The sequence below is a fragment of the Silurus meridionalis genome, chromosome 4 (genome assembly GCF_014805685.1).
Source record: "Silurus meridionalis isolate SWU-2019-XX chromosome 4, ASM1480568v1, whole genome shotgun sequence".
Lineage (NCBI taxonomy): Eukaryota > Metazoa > Chordata > Actinopteri > Siluriformes > Siluridae > Silurus > Silurus meridionalis.
Genome location: NC_060887.1, coordinates 41,506,274 through 41,523,008, shown reverse-complemented (window position 1 = coordinate 41,523,008; position 16,735 = coordinate 41,506,274). Strand labels below are relative to the sequence as shown.

Here is a 16,735-nt window from a genome sequence, read left to right as displayed (position 1 = left end):
GATCGTGAAGGTGGAAGTTGAAGGGATGATGATAAATGTCATCAGTGCCTATGCTCCACAAGTTGGCTGTGAGATGGAGGAAAAGGAAAGATTCTGGAGTGAATTAGATGAAGTGGTAGATGGTGTACCTAGGAAAGAACGATTGGTGATTGGGGCAGACTTTAATGGGCATGTAGGTGAAGGAACAGAGGTGATGAGGAGGTGATGGGTAGGTATGGTTTTAAGGAGAGGAATGTGGAAGGGCAGATGGTGGTAGATTTTGCTAAAAGGATGGAAATGGCAGTGGTGAACACGTATTTTAAGAAGAAGGAGGATCATAGGGTGACGATAAGAGTGGAGGAAGGTGCACACAGGTGGACTATGTGCTATGCAGGAGATGCAACCTGAAGGAGATTGGAGACTGTAAGGTGTTGGCGGGGACAGTGTAGCTAGACAGCATCGGATGGTGGTCTGTAGGATGGTTTTGGAGGCGAAGAAGAAGAGGAGGAATGTAAGGATTGAAAGAAGAATAAGATGGTGGAAACTGAAGGAGGAAGAGTGTAGTGTGAGGTTCAGGAAGAGGTCAGACAGGGGCTCGGTGGTGGTGAAGAGGTGCCGGATGATTGGGGAACTACTGCAGGAGTGATGAGGGAGGCAGCTAGAAAAGTACTTGGTGTGACATCTGGAAATAGAAAGCAAGACAAGGAGACGTGGTGGTGGAATGAGGAAGTGCAGGAGAGCATTAGGGGAAAGAGGTTGGCAAAACAGAAGTGGGATCGACAGAGTGATGAGAAAAGTAGGCAGGAGTACAAGGAGATGCGGCAGCAGGTAAAAGAGATGTGGCGAAAGCCAAGGAAAAGGCATATGAGGAGCTGTATAAGAGGTTGGACACTAAGGAAGGAGAAAAGGAGTTATACCGATTGGCCAGGCAGAGGGACCGAGCTGGGAAGGATGTACTGCAAGTTAGAGCAATAAAGGATGGAGAGGAAATGTGTTGACTAGTGAGGAGAGTGTGTTGAGAAGGTGGAGGGAGTATTTTGAGCAGCTGATGAATGAGGAAAATCACAGAGAGAAGGTTGGAGGATGTGGAGTTGGTGAAGCAGGATGTAGATAGGATTAGTAAGGAGGAAGTGAGAGCAGCGATTAAGAGGATGAAGAATGGAAAGTCGGTTGGACCAGATGACATACCGGTAGGCGTGGAGATGTTTAGGAGAGATGGCAGTGGAGTTTTTAACCAGATTGTTTAACAGGATTGTGGATGGGAAGAGAAATGGTGTAGGGGTGATTCTGAAGGAAGAGTACAGTAAGAGTGTAGTGGAGGTGAAGAGAGTTTCTGATAGGGTGATGATCGTGAAGGTGGAAGTTGAAGGGATGATGATAAATGTCATCAGTGCCTATGCTCCACAAGTTGGCTGTGAGATGGAGGAAAAGGAAAGATTCTGGAGTGAATTAGATGAAGTGGTAGATGGTGTACCTAGGAAAGAACGATTGGTGATTGGGGCAGACTTTAATGGGCATGTAGGTGAAGGAACAGAGGTGATGAGGAGGTGATGGGTAGGTATGGTTTTAAGGAGAGGAATGTGGAAGGGCAGATGGTGGTAGATTTTGCTAAAAGGATGGAAATGGCAGTGGTGAACACGTATTTTAAGAAGAAGGAGGATCATAGGGTGGCGTATAAGAGTGGAGGAAGGTGCACACAGGTGGACTATGTGCTATGCAGGAGATGCAACCTGAAGGAGATTGGAGACTGTAAGGTGTTGGCGGGGACAGTGTAGCTAGACAGCATCGGATGGTGGTCTGTAGGATGGTTTTGGAGGCGAAGAAGAAGAGGAGGAATGTAAGGATTGAAAGAAGAATAAGATGGTGGAAACTGAAGGAGGAAGAGTGTAGTGTGAGGTTCAGGAAGAGGTCAGACAGGGGCTCGGTGGTGGTGAAGAGGTGCGGATGATTGGGGAACTACTGCAGGAGTGATGAGGAGGCAGCTAGAAAAGTACTTGGTGTGACATCTGGAAATAGAAAGCAAGACAAGGAGACGTGGTGGTGGAATGAGGAAGTGCAGGAGAGCATTAGGGGAAAGAGGTTGGCAAAACAGAAGTGGGATCGACAGAGTGATGAGAAAAGTAGGCAGGAGTACAAGGAGATGCGGCAGCAGGTAAAAGAGATGTGGCGAAAGCCAAGGAAAAGGCATATGAGGAGCTGTATAAGAGGTTGGACACTAAGGAAGGAGAAAAGGAGTTATACCGATTGGCCAGGCAGAGGGACCGAGCTGGGAAGGATGTACTGCAAGTTAGAGCAATAAAGGATGGAGAGGAAATGTGTTGACTAGTGAGGAGAGTGTGTTGAGAAGGTGGAGGGAGTATTTTGAGCAGCTGATGAATGAGGAAAATCACAGAGAGAAGGTTGGAGGATGTGGAGTTGGTGAAGCAGGATGTAGATAGGATTAGTAAGGAGGAAGTGAGAGCAGCGATTAAGAGGATGAAGAATGGAAAGTCGGTTGGACCAGATGACATACCGGTAGAGGCGTGAGATGTTTAGGAGAGATGGCAGTGGGTTTTAACCAGATTGTTTAACAGGATTCTGGAAGGGAGAGGATGCCTGAGGAATGGAGAAGGAGTGTGCTGGTACCGATCTTTAAGCATAAGGGAGATGTGCAGACCTGCAGTAACTACAGGGGAATTAAGTTGATCAGTCACACCATGAAGTTATGGGAAAGAGTAGTGGAAGCCAGGCTGAGAGAAGAGGTGACCATCTGTGAGCAACAGTATGGTTTCATGCCGAGGAAGAGCACCACAGATGCCTTATTTGCTTTGAGGATGTTGATGGAGAAGTATAGAGAAGGACAGAAGGAATTGCATTGTGTATTTGTGGATTTAGAAAGCGTCGACAGAGTGCCAAGAGAGGAGTTGTGGTATTGTATGAGGAAGTCAGGTGTGTCAGAGAAGTATGTGAGGGTGGTGCAGGACATGTATGAGGACAGTGTGACGGCAGTGAAGTGTGCAGTAGGTACGACAGACTGGTTCAGAGTGAAGGTTGGACTGCATCAAGGATCGGCCCTGAGCCCTTTCCTGTTTGCAGTGGTGATGGACAGGTTGACGGACGAGGTCAGACAGGAGTCTCCCTGGACTATGATGTTTGCAGATGATATTGTGATTTGTGGTGAGAGTAGAGAGCAGGTTGAGAAGAGCCTGGAGAGGTGGAGATATGCGCTGGAGAGAAGGGAATGAAAGTCAGTAGGAGTAAGACAGAGTACATGTGTGTGAATGAGAGGGAGGGCAGTGGGTGATGCGGTTGCAGGAGAAGAGGTGGAGAAGGTGGAGGTTCAGGTACCTGGGGTCAACAGTGCAAAGTAATGGAGAGTGTGTTAGAAGTAAAGAAAAGAGTGCAGGCAGGGTGGAGTGGGTGGAGAAGAGTGACAGGAGTGATTTGTGATAGTAGGGTATCTGCAAGAATGAAAGGGAAAGTTTATAGGACTGTGGTGAGACCTGCGATGTTGTATGGATTAGAGACAGTGGCATTGAGTAAAAGGCAGGAGGTGGAGCTGGAGGTAGCAGAGCTGAAGATGTTAAGGTTTTCGTTGGGAGTGACGAGGATGGACAAGATTAGAAATGAGTTTATTAGAGGACAGCACATGTAGGATGTTTTGGTGACAAGGTGAGGGAGGCGAGATTGAGATGGTTTGGACATGTGCAGAGAAGGGACATGAATTATATTGGTAGAAGAATGCTGAAGATGGAGCCACCAGGTAGGAGGAAAAGAGGAAGGCCAAGGAGGAGGTTCATGGATGTGGTGAGGGAAGACATGCAGGTAGTTGGTGTGAAAGAGGCAGATGTAGAGGACAGGGTGGTATGGAGATGGATGATCCGCTGTGAAGACCCCTAATGGGAGCAGCCGAAAGAAGAAGAAGAAGATATATACACACACACACATTTATATACTGTATACATACACACACAGATACACACACATTTATATACTGTATACATACACACACAGATACACACACACATTTATATACTATATATACACACATTTATATACTGTACACACTGTGTGTGTGTGTGTGTGTGTGTGTGTGTGTGTGTGTGTATATATACACACACACACACATTTATATACTGTATATATATATATACACACACACACACACACACACACACACACACACACACACACACACACACACTTGTATACTGTATGTATATATATACAGTGGAACCGACTTATCTGGACCTCGGTTAACTCACCAACACTATTAAGTCGATGTTTTTGAAGTGGAACTGCCAAATTCTCGCTTTGTCTCAGCATTTTCTCATCGGTTATGTCGATTTTTTCATGTCGCCGAACCCTAATATCTCTAACACAAGGGGGAAAAATCAGGAATCCCCCTGCCACGCCCCCTTCGGTGGCGGCATTCCCCGAAGCACCCTGCTTCTTCTCCCGCGTGGACTCGCAGTCATGCTGATCACACACACCTGACTCTCATTCACTCACTCATCCTATCTCCTATTTAAGCCCCTCCCCTCCACACACTCGCGGTCCGTTATTGTTTGTGCATGATGGTATGTGTTGGTTCATGTCGGTCTGTGTAATCGCGTATACGTATCCCGCTACGTACCCTTCTTCTCGTACTCCGCATTCTCTCTACGCTCCCCCGGATTCCCCCGATCCTGCTGTTTTCCATCTTCACGCTGTCTGCACCACGTTTATCCGTTGATGCCCAGCGCTGCGCTTTCCATAGCGGATCCGTGGATTCTCTACACCAACTGTCTCTGCTTTCACAGAACTTGGTGGACGGCGCTCCCAGAGCGCAGCACTGGATATTACTGCTTCACTACAAGTACTGGTGGATTCTCTCCTGAGTCTCAATAAACTCTGTTTGCGTTTACTTCTGCTTCCGGCTCCTTATCCGCATTACAGGTTTTCTCGATCCGCATGACCAATCAAACAAATCACAACAACGCTGTTGTGTAAAAAAACCTCCAAAAACACGTGCATGCACATTCTCATTTAATAACGCACATCATGTACATAAAGACATTTTAAGCACGTTAATATACTGCTGCCATTTTGATTTTCGTTTATCTCCATCATCGGTTATCTCCACGCTTTTTGGCATCCTCTAGGCCAGCGCCATAACCGGGTTCCACTGTATATATACACATCGTACAGGTTTCCATTATTGGTTATGACTAGCCTTGCAGTCCCGGTGCTGTGTGTGATTGTCTGTGTGTGTGTGTGTGTGCGTGTGTGTGCACGGTTGTATTATTTCAGGTTTTATACACAATGTGAAGGACATGAACCCACACTAATGCTGATCAAGACTACTGACAGAGAGGTACTCTCACTCTGTCTCACTGTCTGTCTCTCTCTCTCTCTCTCTCTCTCACACAGTCTCACTGTCTGTTCCACTGCCGTTCTCTCTCTCTCTCTCTCTCTCTCTCTCTCTCTCTCTCTCTCTCTCTCTCTCTCTCTCTCTCTCTGACTGTCTTTCTCTCTCACTGTCTGTCTTGCTGTCTCTCACTCGCGCGTGTGTGTGTGTGTTAGGTGTGTGGTGCGTTTCTATCTACAGACTGGGAAGAGAGGAAGCGAGGAGGAAACAAACTGAGTTTCTTTGGCACTGGCGAGTGTTTCGTATTTAAGGTCAGTCACCTGATCTCTCTCTCTCACACACACACACACACACACACACACACACAGTATAGATATTAGGTATTAGATGTTAGATATGTATTGTGTGAGATAGGAAGTGTGTGAGTGATGACCTCATGGTGGTGCTATTGTAACATACACCCAGGCAGCTTCAGTGTTCCTCAGGGTGAACTTCAAATGCAGTATGATTCCAGTTCATTCCATTTAAAACAAAATGATTTCTGTGTGTGAAATTCTGATGAATCTTCCTGGAATTCTGATAAATGTTCCTGGAATTCTGACGAATGGGTTGTGTGCAGATGAAGCCAGAGATGGAGCGTTACGAGTGGGTCATCATCAAACATCCAGAGTTGGCGAGCACTGCGTCTGATCGTGCCGCTGATGCTAGTGTTCGAGTCTCTGATGAGAACATACACTCCCTCCCTGTTGAGGCTCCACCCACATCTGGCACTGACTCCACCCACCTCTCACCATTTCTAGCAGCTCGACACTTTCACCTGAATGCTCGTAACACGTCCATGTTTATGGCTGGAAACTTCGAATTTATCATCATTGGTGAGTGGCAGCAGCAGCATTGTGTGCGATTGTGATTGTGTGCGATTGTGATTGCAGTTGTTCCTGGTTATTTGCGAGCGTGTGTGGTTGTGTATGGTTTGTGGTTTTGCAGTTGTGTTTGGTTATTTGCGATGGTTATTAATGGTTGTTTGTGGTGCAGGGGTGGTGATGGTTGTGTGTGGTTGTTGATGGTTGTTTGTGGTGCAGGGGTGGTGATGGTTGTGTGTGGTTGTTGATGGTTGTTTGTGGTGCAGGGGTGGTGATGGTTGTGTGTGGTTGTTGATGGTTATTTGTGGTGCAGGGGTAGTGATGGTTGTGTGTGTTGTTGATGGTTGTTTGTGGTGCAGGGGTGGTGATGGTTGTGTGTGGTTGTTGATGGTTGTTTGTGGTGCAGGGGTAGTGATGGTTGTGTGTGGTTGTTGATGGTTGTTTGTGGTGCAGGGGTGGTGATGGTTGTGTGTGGTTGTTGATGGTTATTTGTGGTGCAGCGGGTGGTGATGGTTGTGTGTGGTTGTTGATGGTTGTTTGTGGTGCAGGGGTGGTGATGGTTGTGTGTGTTGTTGATGGTTGTTTGTGGATGTTTGTGGTGCAGGGGTGGTGATGGTTGTGTGTGGTTGTTGGTGGTGCAGGGGTGGTGATGGTTGTGTGTGGTGGTTATTTGTGGTGCAGGGGTGGTGATGGTTGTGTGTGGTTGTTGATGGTTGTTTGTGGTGCAGGGGTGGTGATGGTTGTGTGTGGTTGTTGATGGTTGTTTGTGGTGCAGGGGTAGTGATGGTTGTGTGTGGTTGTTGATGGTTGTTTGTGGTGCAGGGGTGGTGATGGTTGTGTGTGGTTGTTGATGGTTATTTGTGGTGCAGGGGTGGTGATGTTTGTTGATGGTTGTGTGTAGTTGTTGATGTTTTTGTGGTGCAGGGGTAGTGATGGTTGTGTGGTTGTTGATGGTTGTTGATGTTTTTGTGGTGCAGGGGTGGTGATGGTTGTGTGTGGTTGTTGATGGTTATTTGTGGTTCAGGGGTTGTGATGTTTGTTGATGGTTGTTTGTGGATGTTTGTGGTGCAGGGGTGGTGATGGTTGTGTGTGGTTGTTGATGGTTGTTTGTGGTGCAGGGGTGGTGATGGTTGTGTGTAGTTGTTGATGGTTGTTTGTGGTGCAGGGGTGGTGATGGTTGTGTGTGGTTGTTGATGTTTTTGTGGTGCAGGGGTAGTGATGGTTGTGTGTGGTTGTTGATGGTTGTTTGTGGTGCAGGGGTGGTGATGGTTGTGTGTGGTTGTTGATGGTTGTTTGTGGTGCAGGGGTGGTGATGGTTGTGTGTGGTTGTTGATGGTTGTTTGTGGTGCAGGGGTGGTGATGGTTGTGTGTAGTTGTTGATGTTTTTGTGGTGCAGGGGTAGTGATGGTTGTGTGTGGTTGTTGATGGTTGTTTGTGGCGCAGGGGTGGTGATGGTTGTGTGTGGTTGTTGATGGTTATTTGTGGTGCAGGGGTTGTGATGTTTGTTGATGGTTGTTGTGGATGTTTGTGGTGCAGGGGTAGTGATGGTTGTGTGTGGTTGTTGATGGTTGTTTGTGGTGCAGGGGTGGTGATGGTTGTGTGTAGTTGTTGATGGTTGTTTGTGGTGCAGGGGTAGTGATGGTTGTGTGGTTGTTGATGTTTTTGTGGTGCAGGGGTAGTGATGGTTGTGTGTGGTTGTTGATGGTTGTTTGTGGCGCAGGGGTGGTGATGGTTGTGTGTGGTTGTTGATGGTTATTTGTGGTGCAGGGGTGGTGATGTTTGTTAATGGTTGTTTGTGGATGTTTATCGTGCAGGTGGTGGTGATGGTTGTTTGTGGTGCAGGGGTTGTGTGTGGATATTTGTTTGTTAATGGTTGTGTATGGATGTTTGTGTGGTGTTGATGGTTGTGTGTGTGGTTGTTGATGGTTGTTTGTGGTGCAGGGGTGGTGATGGTTGTGTGTGGTTGTTGATGGTTATTTGTGGTGCAGGGGTTGTGATGTTTGTTGATGGTTGTTTGTGGATGTTTGTGGTGCAGGGGTGGTGATGGTTGTGTGGTTGTTGATGGTTGTTTGTGGTGCAGGGGTGGTGATGGTTGTGTGTAGTTGTTGATGGTTGTTTGTGGTGCAGGGGTGGTGATGGTTGTGTGTGGTTGTGGATGTTTTTGTGGTGCAGGGGTAGTGATGGTTGTGTGTGGTTGTTGATGGTTGTTTGTGGCGCAGGGGTGGTGATGGTTGTGTGTGGTTGTTGATGGTTATTTGTGGTGCAGGGGTGGTGATGTTTGTTAATGGTTGTTTGTGGATGTTTATCGTGCAGGTGGTGGTGATGGTTGTTTGTGGTGCAGGGGTTGTGTGTGGATATTTGTTTGTTAATGGTTGTGTATGGATGTTTGTGTGGTGTTGATGGTTGTGTGTGAATGTTTGTGGTGCATGTGTGGTGATTGATGATGGTTGTATGTGGATGTTGATGGTTGTGTGTGGATGTTTGTGGTGCAGGGGTGGTGATGGTTATTGATGGTTGTTTGTGGTGCAGTGGTGATGGTTGTGTGGTTGTTGATGGATGTTTGTGGTGCAGGGGTGGTGATGGTCATTGATGGTTGTTTGTGGTGCAGTGGTGATGGTTGTTTCTGGATGTTTGTGGTGCAGGGGTGGTGATGGTTGTTTCTGGATGTTTGTGGTGCATGTGGTGATTGATGATGGTTGTATGTGGATGTTGATGGTTGTGTGTGGATGTTTGTGGTGCAGGGGTGGTGATGGTTATTGATGGTTGTTTGTGGTGCAGGGGTGGTGATGGTTGTGTGTGGTTGTTGATGGATGTTTGTGGTGCAGGGGTGGTGATGGTCATTGATGGTTGTTTGTGGTGCAGGGGTGGTGATGGTTGTTTCTGGATGTTTGTGGTGCAGGGGTGGTGATGGTTGTTTCTGGATGTTTGTGGTGCAGGGGTGGTGATGGTTGTGTGTGGTTGTTAATGGCTGTTTGTGGATTTTTGTGGTGCAGAGGTGGTGATGGTTGTGTGTGGTTGTTGATGGATGTTTGTGGTGCAGGGGTGGTGATGGTTGTGTGTGGTTGTTGATGGTTGTTTGTGGATTTTTGTGGTGCAGGGGGTGGTGATGGAAACGCGCTGTATATCGACTCAGAGCTGAATCATGGCCAGACGAGTTGCTGCTCCACCTTCGACAATCCACCGCTGTGTTCCGAGAACTTTCAGATCGCCGTCCTGGAGGTTTGGGGTTTCCAGGACACCATGGAAACCTAACAGCCAATCAGCACATCCGGAGAGAAAGAGAGCGCTGTGGTTATCATCACTGAGTAGATCTTATATCATTATATATCACACTATACTCCAGGTAATGACGCTGATCGTGAACCTACATTTCACAGACAGCTTCCTGAAAGAACACCACCAGCACACTCGAGAAAATCTCACAAGCATCAGATCAATTACGTTCAATATCAGTGTCTGCTCTCAGCTTCCTGCTTTCTAATCATCATTTCCCCTGTATCATCTTATCAGTATAATTATTTCTGAGCTAATTATCACAGTCAATTGCCATACTGATATATCGTTACATCCCTAACCACAATCAGCCTTTTTCATACCATATAGCACTATGCTAACTGGTGTATCAGGTTACGCTATCAGACCCATATACATCACCACACACTGCACACTCTACACAATACCCATAATGCACTCTAGTCCTATTATAATTATTGAATCACATTTTATTATTTATTTCTATTTATCTATCATCTTTTATTGGCTAGCGCTCGTCATAGCGCGCTAATGCTAGTTTCATACCTGATCGCTATCGTTCCTGGTTGTTGATCATATCAGTGTGTTTGATGAATGTTGTATGAATGTTATATCAGCGTTAGATAAACAGTCTGTGTAGATTTGCCAAATGTTTTATCAAGTAAGTTTCGTGTTTGTGTATAGATGTGTGTGTGTGTGTGTGTGTGTGTGTGTGTGTGTGAGAGAACGTTCCTACTTGTGAAACTAAACATATTAATGAAGTGTGTGTGTGTGTGTGTTAATGAAGTAATGTGTAAAGCATATCAATCAAATGTGTAATTAATTAAATGGTAAAGTCTTAAAGATGAAGAATGTTGATGTTAAAATAACATGCTCTATAACAAAGTCTGTGTGTGTGTGTGTGTGTGTGTGTGTGTGTGTGTGTGTGTGTGTGTGTGTGTGTGTGTGTGTGTGTGTGTTCACCAGTATTATTGTTATCATTAAGTAAAGCATGTATAATAAATGTCAATAATGTTTAATAAAGTGTTTAAAACAAACACTTGAGACAGCTGATATCTTCTCCACACCACCAGTCTTACTTATACCCAGTCTCTAGAGTCCTGATTTTTATTAGACTCGTCTCTAGAGTCCTGACTTTTGGCTTTACATGGTCACAGTATCCCTGGCTTTTGATAAGACCTGATTCCCCAGTCCCTAGAGCACTGACTCTTGAATTAACCAGTCTCTAGAGCTTCAACACTCGATTAGATCCAGCCTCTAGTGCCCTGAATTTCAGTAAGACCTGTCCTGTTGCTAGAGCCCTGACTCTTAGACACAGTCTCTAGGGCCATGACTCTTGAATAAACCAATCTTTACAGCCCTGGACCTTGGTCTCAAAAGCTTTAACACGGTTAGACCCAGTATTTAGGGCCCTGACTCTTGGTTATACCAGTCTCTTTGGACCTCACTTTTGACCGGATCCATCACTAGAACCCTGACACTTTGTTAGGCCCAGTTTCTAGAGCCCCAACTATGGATTAGACCAGTGTCTAGAGCCCTCACACTTGGTTAGACCCTGTTTATAGAGCCGTGACTCTTAGTTGGACCCCCTCTTTACAGCCATGGCTCTTGGTTTGACCAGCTTATAAGGTTTGGATAATTTGTTAAACCTAGTCTCTAGGGCCCTGAGTCTTGGTTAGACCAGTCTCTGGAACGCTTGGTCCCAACTCTTGAATAAACCAGTGTCTAAAGCACTGACTTTTGGCTAGACCCAGTATCTAGAGCTTCAACACTTGATTAGACCCAGTCTCTAGGGCCCTGATTCTTATTTAGACCAGTCACTAAAGCTTCAACACTAGATTAGACCCAGTCTCTAGAGCTGACTCCTGACTTTTGGTACACTTGTTTAGACCCAACCTTACTGTCCTGACTCTTTTTTATATCTTCCCATATGGACCTGATTTTTGGTGAGACTTGTTTTTAGAACCCTGACATAAGCCCTGACTTTAGACCAGACCCACTTCTGATTCAGTTTTTAGATCTTAAAGACTTTGTGTTAGAGCAGGAAACCTGCTACACAATAGCAGCTATGGTGTGTGGTGACTTGTAGTCAGGTGTAATCTCTGATTTAGTCTGTGTGTCGGTGATGTGTGTGTGTGTGTGTGTGTGTGTTAGAGTGTGACTCAGCCGTCTGGGTTATATATAATTCAGACCACAGGGACTGATACACTTTACACACAGTACATAAAGAGGAAACTGATACCTACACGGATTTAACATTCAAACAAAGTGGATGCAGATGTGTGAAATCAAAGCCTATACACTGACAGGAAGGTAATCTGACTGATCTGATTTTCCCCGACACAATCAACACTACTCTATACTGTATAAAAATAGTTTTTTTTTCTTCTTCAGAACATTCATGTTCCACAAAAACAGTCAACAAACAATGCCCAACTTTTGCAATGCTGGTGAAAAAGAACGAGAGAGTGGAGAAAGAAAAGGGGAAAAATAACAAACTAAATAAAAACAATAATAATCAAATCACATGCCAAAACTCAAAATATTACTTAAAAAGACATCGATATAATCAAGGTATGGAGTCCACACTTTGTGAAAAGCTTCAGTAGTCTGATGAGTAACACAGGTCAAGAACTCTAAGGGTTTGTCGTTGATCCAGGTTAATAATATATTTTTTCAAGGCAAGAATATCAAATAAACGCTTATTAAGTTTGTTCTGCAGGTGTCTGACTGGGAGACCCAAAATCAAAGACAACGGGTCCATCTGTAGCTCCAGTCCAAACATACGGCTCATAAAAACAACAACTTCTGACCAATAAGTTCTAATTATAGGACAATTCCATAATAAGTGGGCGTGGTCTCCCATTTCCACCTTACATTTAACACATAATGGTAAACTATCTGAGTCAAACTTGCTTCTAAGAAGTGGTGTAATATGCAATCCTGAGCTGAATCGCTTTGGCCCTATTGCAAACACATATCTTATTTGCCTGACTCCAGATCAGTTCCCATTCCTCCTCTGTGATGGTCAATTGTAACTTCCTCTCACATAGTCTTTTAAGCTCCTCGGTGTTCACCACCTCATATGAACAGAGAGTAAATAAATAAAAATAAATGATCTGCTTACACGATGGGGGGTTCAGCAAACACTTCTCCAAAACTGACATGGAGGAATTGGTGACCAGAGTAGTATTTTATTAGATATAATCCCTGATTTAAAGAAATCAAAAAAATGAAACCTGGGCAGTTTATATTTTATCACCAAATCTTCAAAAGACATTAAAGGACTTCCAGTAAACTAATCACTGAGTCTGCATATCCCATAAGTGTTCCAAGCTTTTAAACAAGAGTCTGACAGACCTGGTGCAAACTCTGGGTTATTGTAAACGAGAGTTAGAGAAGAAGACCATTCAGCCCTGCCCTCTACCCTACATGTAATAGACCAGGCCTTCCACATATTCTATACAATTCTGTTACCACATAAAGACTACTTTGAAGCCTCTAACAAATAATAGATTTTTTAGAAGGCAAGACGATTGAGAGGACTTCAAGTCCAGCCAAATAGACACAGGGTCCACTTTAAGCCATTCAGCCCGGAATCTTTGCTGGCAGACCAAATGATATTTTCTCACATTTGGCAAATCCAAGCCCCCAGAAGAACTGGAGAGTTTTAGTCTAATGAACTAAGCCATCCGTTCAATTGCTTTATTCTTTTATTCGGCAATAAGAACGGTATCATCTGTAGTGGATAAAGAAGCCTGGGCATTACATTCCTCTTCACCACTGCAATCATCCCAAGCCAGGAGAGAGGAAGATCTGACCATATAATTAGATCATTCCGAACTTTATCCAACAGTGATATAAAATTACTTTAGACAGTTGACAAATTGTGGGGGTAATTTTGATTCCTAAATATGTAAAACTGGATTCCGAAACTTTAAATGGAAGGGTAGACATATTAATTACGCGTGCGCTCGGCTGTCTTAAGTGTAAATGACCAACGACCAAGATGGCGGCACGAGTACTACGCAAGGCTCAGGGTCCAGAATCTGCAATTTTGCTGTATTTTTGTTGCTCATATTGGGTCTGTTCGTGCAGAACAGCTGTGCCTATACATCGTACACCCGACATTAGCTTTTGGATATTGGTTTACGACTTCCCCGCAGTTTAATTGACAACCTTCAACTCCTTCCTGAGATCACCAGAACACCCGAGGCAGCTCACTCTTCCCGGCCGGGCGGAAGGGCTCGCAGGCGGTGTAGAGATCGTAAACAAATGCGGGGGAAGTGTGGTGGAGTGAAAGCTAAGCTAAAGCTAACACCACACCGGCCCTCTTTACCCAGCATCTTCCTCGCCAATGTTCGGTCACTGGTGAACAAAATGGAGGAGATTCGACTCAGCATCACTCACAGCATGAAACTTTGGAACTGAAATGTCATGGCTACACAGCGGCATTCCGGACAACGCTATTGAGCTAGCGGGACGACACACACTCCGGGCGGATAGGACATTAGATGGCTCTGGTAAGACCAGAGGCGGTGGATTGTGCATTTAAGTTAACAAAGCTCGGTGCACGAACTCTGTTATTGTTGAGAGTTATTGTTCAGCTAACCTGGAGTTTCTCATGGTTAAATGTAGACCGTTTTATCTACCACGGGAATTCACTTCCAACATTATTAGAGCAGCTTACATTCCCCCCAATGCTGATGCTAAGCTTGCTATGAAATAACTTTATGCGGCCATCAGTAAACAACAGACTGTTCACCCGGAAGCTGCGTTTATTGTTGCGGGAGCTTTTAATCACTCAAACTTAAAGGCAGTTTTTCCAAAATTTCATCAGCATGTTTCATGTCACACCAGTGGGAACAAAACTTTAGACCATGTATACATACATTATTGGTGCAATGACAATAACTTGTTTCTTAACACCTCCAAGACAAAGGAGCTCATTGAGGCACACATAACATCACCCACATCAATGGGATGGCTGTTGAGCACGTCTCCAGTTTCGAGGTCCTGGAAATCCAAATCTCAGCGGCCCTGTCCTGAACTATCCTGGTGAACTTCTACCGCTGCGCAGTAGAGAGCATCCTGACTAGCTTTGTCACAGTCTGGTATGGGAGCTGCTCTGTTGCAGAGCACAAGGCACTGCAGCAGGTGGTGAAAACTGCCCAGCGCATCACTGGGACTTCACTCCCAGCCATGGAGGACATCCAGAAGAAACGCTGTCTGCATCGAGCTCGCAGCATTCTTAAGGACTCCTCTCATCCCGCCCATAGACTGTTCTCTCTTCTGCCCTCTGGCAGGCGTTTCAGGTGCCTCTGGACCAGGACCAGCAGACTAAAGAACAGCTTTTTTCCTAGAGCTGTCTCTTTAGTGAACTCTGCCTCGCTGATCCTACAGCCCTTCATACACCACCTCACACTTCGTTATTGCACTAATGGACTGTGTACACAAAACTTTTCTCATTTGCACATTTGCTCTTTTTTTGTATTGCTGCTCACCATTGCCTAATTTACAACTGTATATATCCACCTCATTTCTGTTTATAGTAACAGCAATATACTATTTTTATAGCACATATCCTTCTGTAAATTTCAGATAATAGTAATAGCCATCTGTATATTATGTTCATAGCACATACACATCTGTAAATTACTCCTATAATACCATTTTATTTAACTCATGTAAACACTGTATATCCTGCACTTGCTGCTGTTGCACTCTGGTTAGACCTAAACTGCATTTCGTTGCCTTGTACTTGTACATGTGTAATGAAAATTAAGTTTAATCTAATCTAATCTAATCTAATCTAAAGCAACAGATTTGGAAAAAAATATTTTGTACCCTGAGAATTTCCCAAACAAACTAATAATCTCCACCAAACTTGGCACAGAAGACTCAAATTTAAAAAAAAAAAAAAAAAGCAGGATATCATCAGCATAAAGGGAGATTTTATGCTCTATAGCACCCACCGACACTCCAGACACGGTCGTGTCCCCACTAATTGCCTGAGCCTGTGGCGCTATCGCTAAGGCTAAAAGCAGCGGGGAGAGTGGACATCCCTGTCTAGTGCCCCGAAACAGATTGAAATTGTCCGAGATTTGACCGTTTGTGACAATGGCTGCAAGAGGTGCAGAATAAAGTAGATGAACCCACTGAATAAAGGTATCACCAAGACCAAACCTTTCTAGACTGTAAAATAAATAAGGCCTTACCCTAACCCTAACCCTAACGCCTAATATTGTTACTGGAACTTCTACCCTTAATGAAACCTGTTTGGTCTTCGTCAATTATAGAGGGAAGAATTTTCTCTAATCGCAATGTAAGGATTTTGAAGAGCAGCTTTAAATCTACATTTAACAAAGAGATCGGTCTGTAGGACCCACAAGTCTCTGGATCTTTTCCTTTTTTTAAAAAAGAGAGACACTGGGCTCTCTCAGTGACTCAGGCAACCTATTTATCCTAAATGAATGGTCATACATAGCTAACAAGGGATCTATCAAAAAGTGCTTAATATTTTTATACACTTCGCTCCCTAGAACATCTGGACCAGGAGATTTACCAGATTGTAGCCATGTAAAGCCACTAAAGCTTCTTCCTTTGAAATGGGGGCATTTAAGACCATTCTTTGTTCATCCTATATACGTGGGAGTGTTAAACTATCAAAAAACTTTTCATAGCCGTATCATGTTGAGAGAAGATTCAGACTGATATACAGTACACATTCAAAAGGGTCATCTCCTCTCCATTCACCAACCCCCTAACAACAACATAACAGCCTCGTGTATCCTTAACACTATTCAAGATCTTAAAATGTGCATTTCTATTCACCAGGATAGCGACCCCCTACTGCTAGTTGTAAAGGAGGAGAAATACATTTGACCATTCCACTAATGTTTAAGATTAGAGCACTCCCTGTCATTCAGATGGGTCTTCTGCAACAAGGCCAAACTGAAGCCTTCCATCCATACAATCCTCTGCACTGAGATTTCACATACAGTAAAGAAACACAAATATACACAAATAAATAACACATTGTTCCCGTGCTGAAGAAATCTACTGTCTCCTGCCTCAATGACTATCGTCCCGTCGTGCTCACACTAATCGTGATTAAGTGCTTCGAGAGGCTCGTCATGAGGCACAGCAAGACACAGCTTCCACCCTCACTGGAACCCATGCAGTTTGCATATCGTCCAAACCGTTCCACGGACGATGCTATCTCCACAACCCTCCACCTGGCCCTCACCCACCTGGATAACAAGGACTCATATGTACGAATGCTGTTCATTGATTTCAGCTCAGCATTCAA

General features: G+C 44.7%; 1 protein-coding gene across 1 annotated transcript in view; it reads left to right on the top strand.

Moving 5' to 3' along the window:
* tbc1d24 (TBC1 domain family, member 24) overlaps positions 1 to 10,460 on the top strand; it is a 24,206-nt gene extending 13,746 nt beyond the window's left edge. The window contains exons 4-7 of the mRNA XM_046846331.1: positions 5,251 to 5,314; positions 5,524 to 5,619; positions 5,928 to 6,183; positions 9,269 to 10,460. Of these exons, the coding sequence (XP_046702287.1) occupies positions 5,251 to 5,314; positions 5,524 to 5,619; positions 5,928 to 6,183; positions 9,269 to 9,423 (571 nt within the window). The 3' untranslated portion in view covers positions 9,424 to 10,460. The remainder of the gene's footprint in view (positions 1 to 5,250; positions 5,315 to 5,523; positions 5,620 to 5,927; positions 6,184 to 9,268) is intronic.
* The last annotated feature ends 6,275 nt before the right edge of the window (positions 10,461 to 16,735 follow it).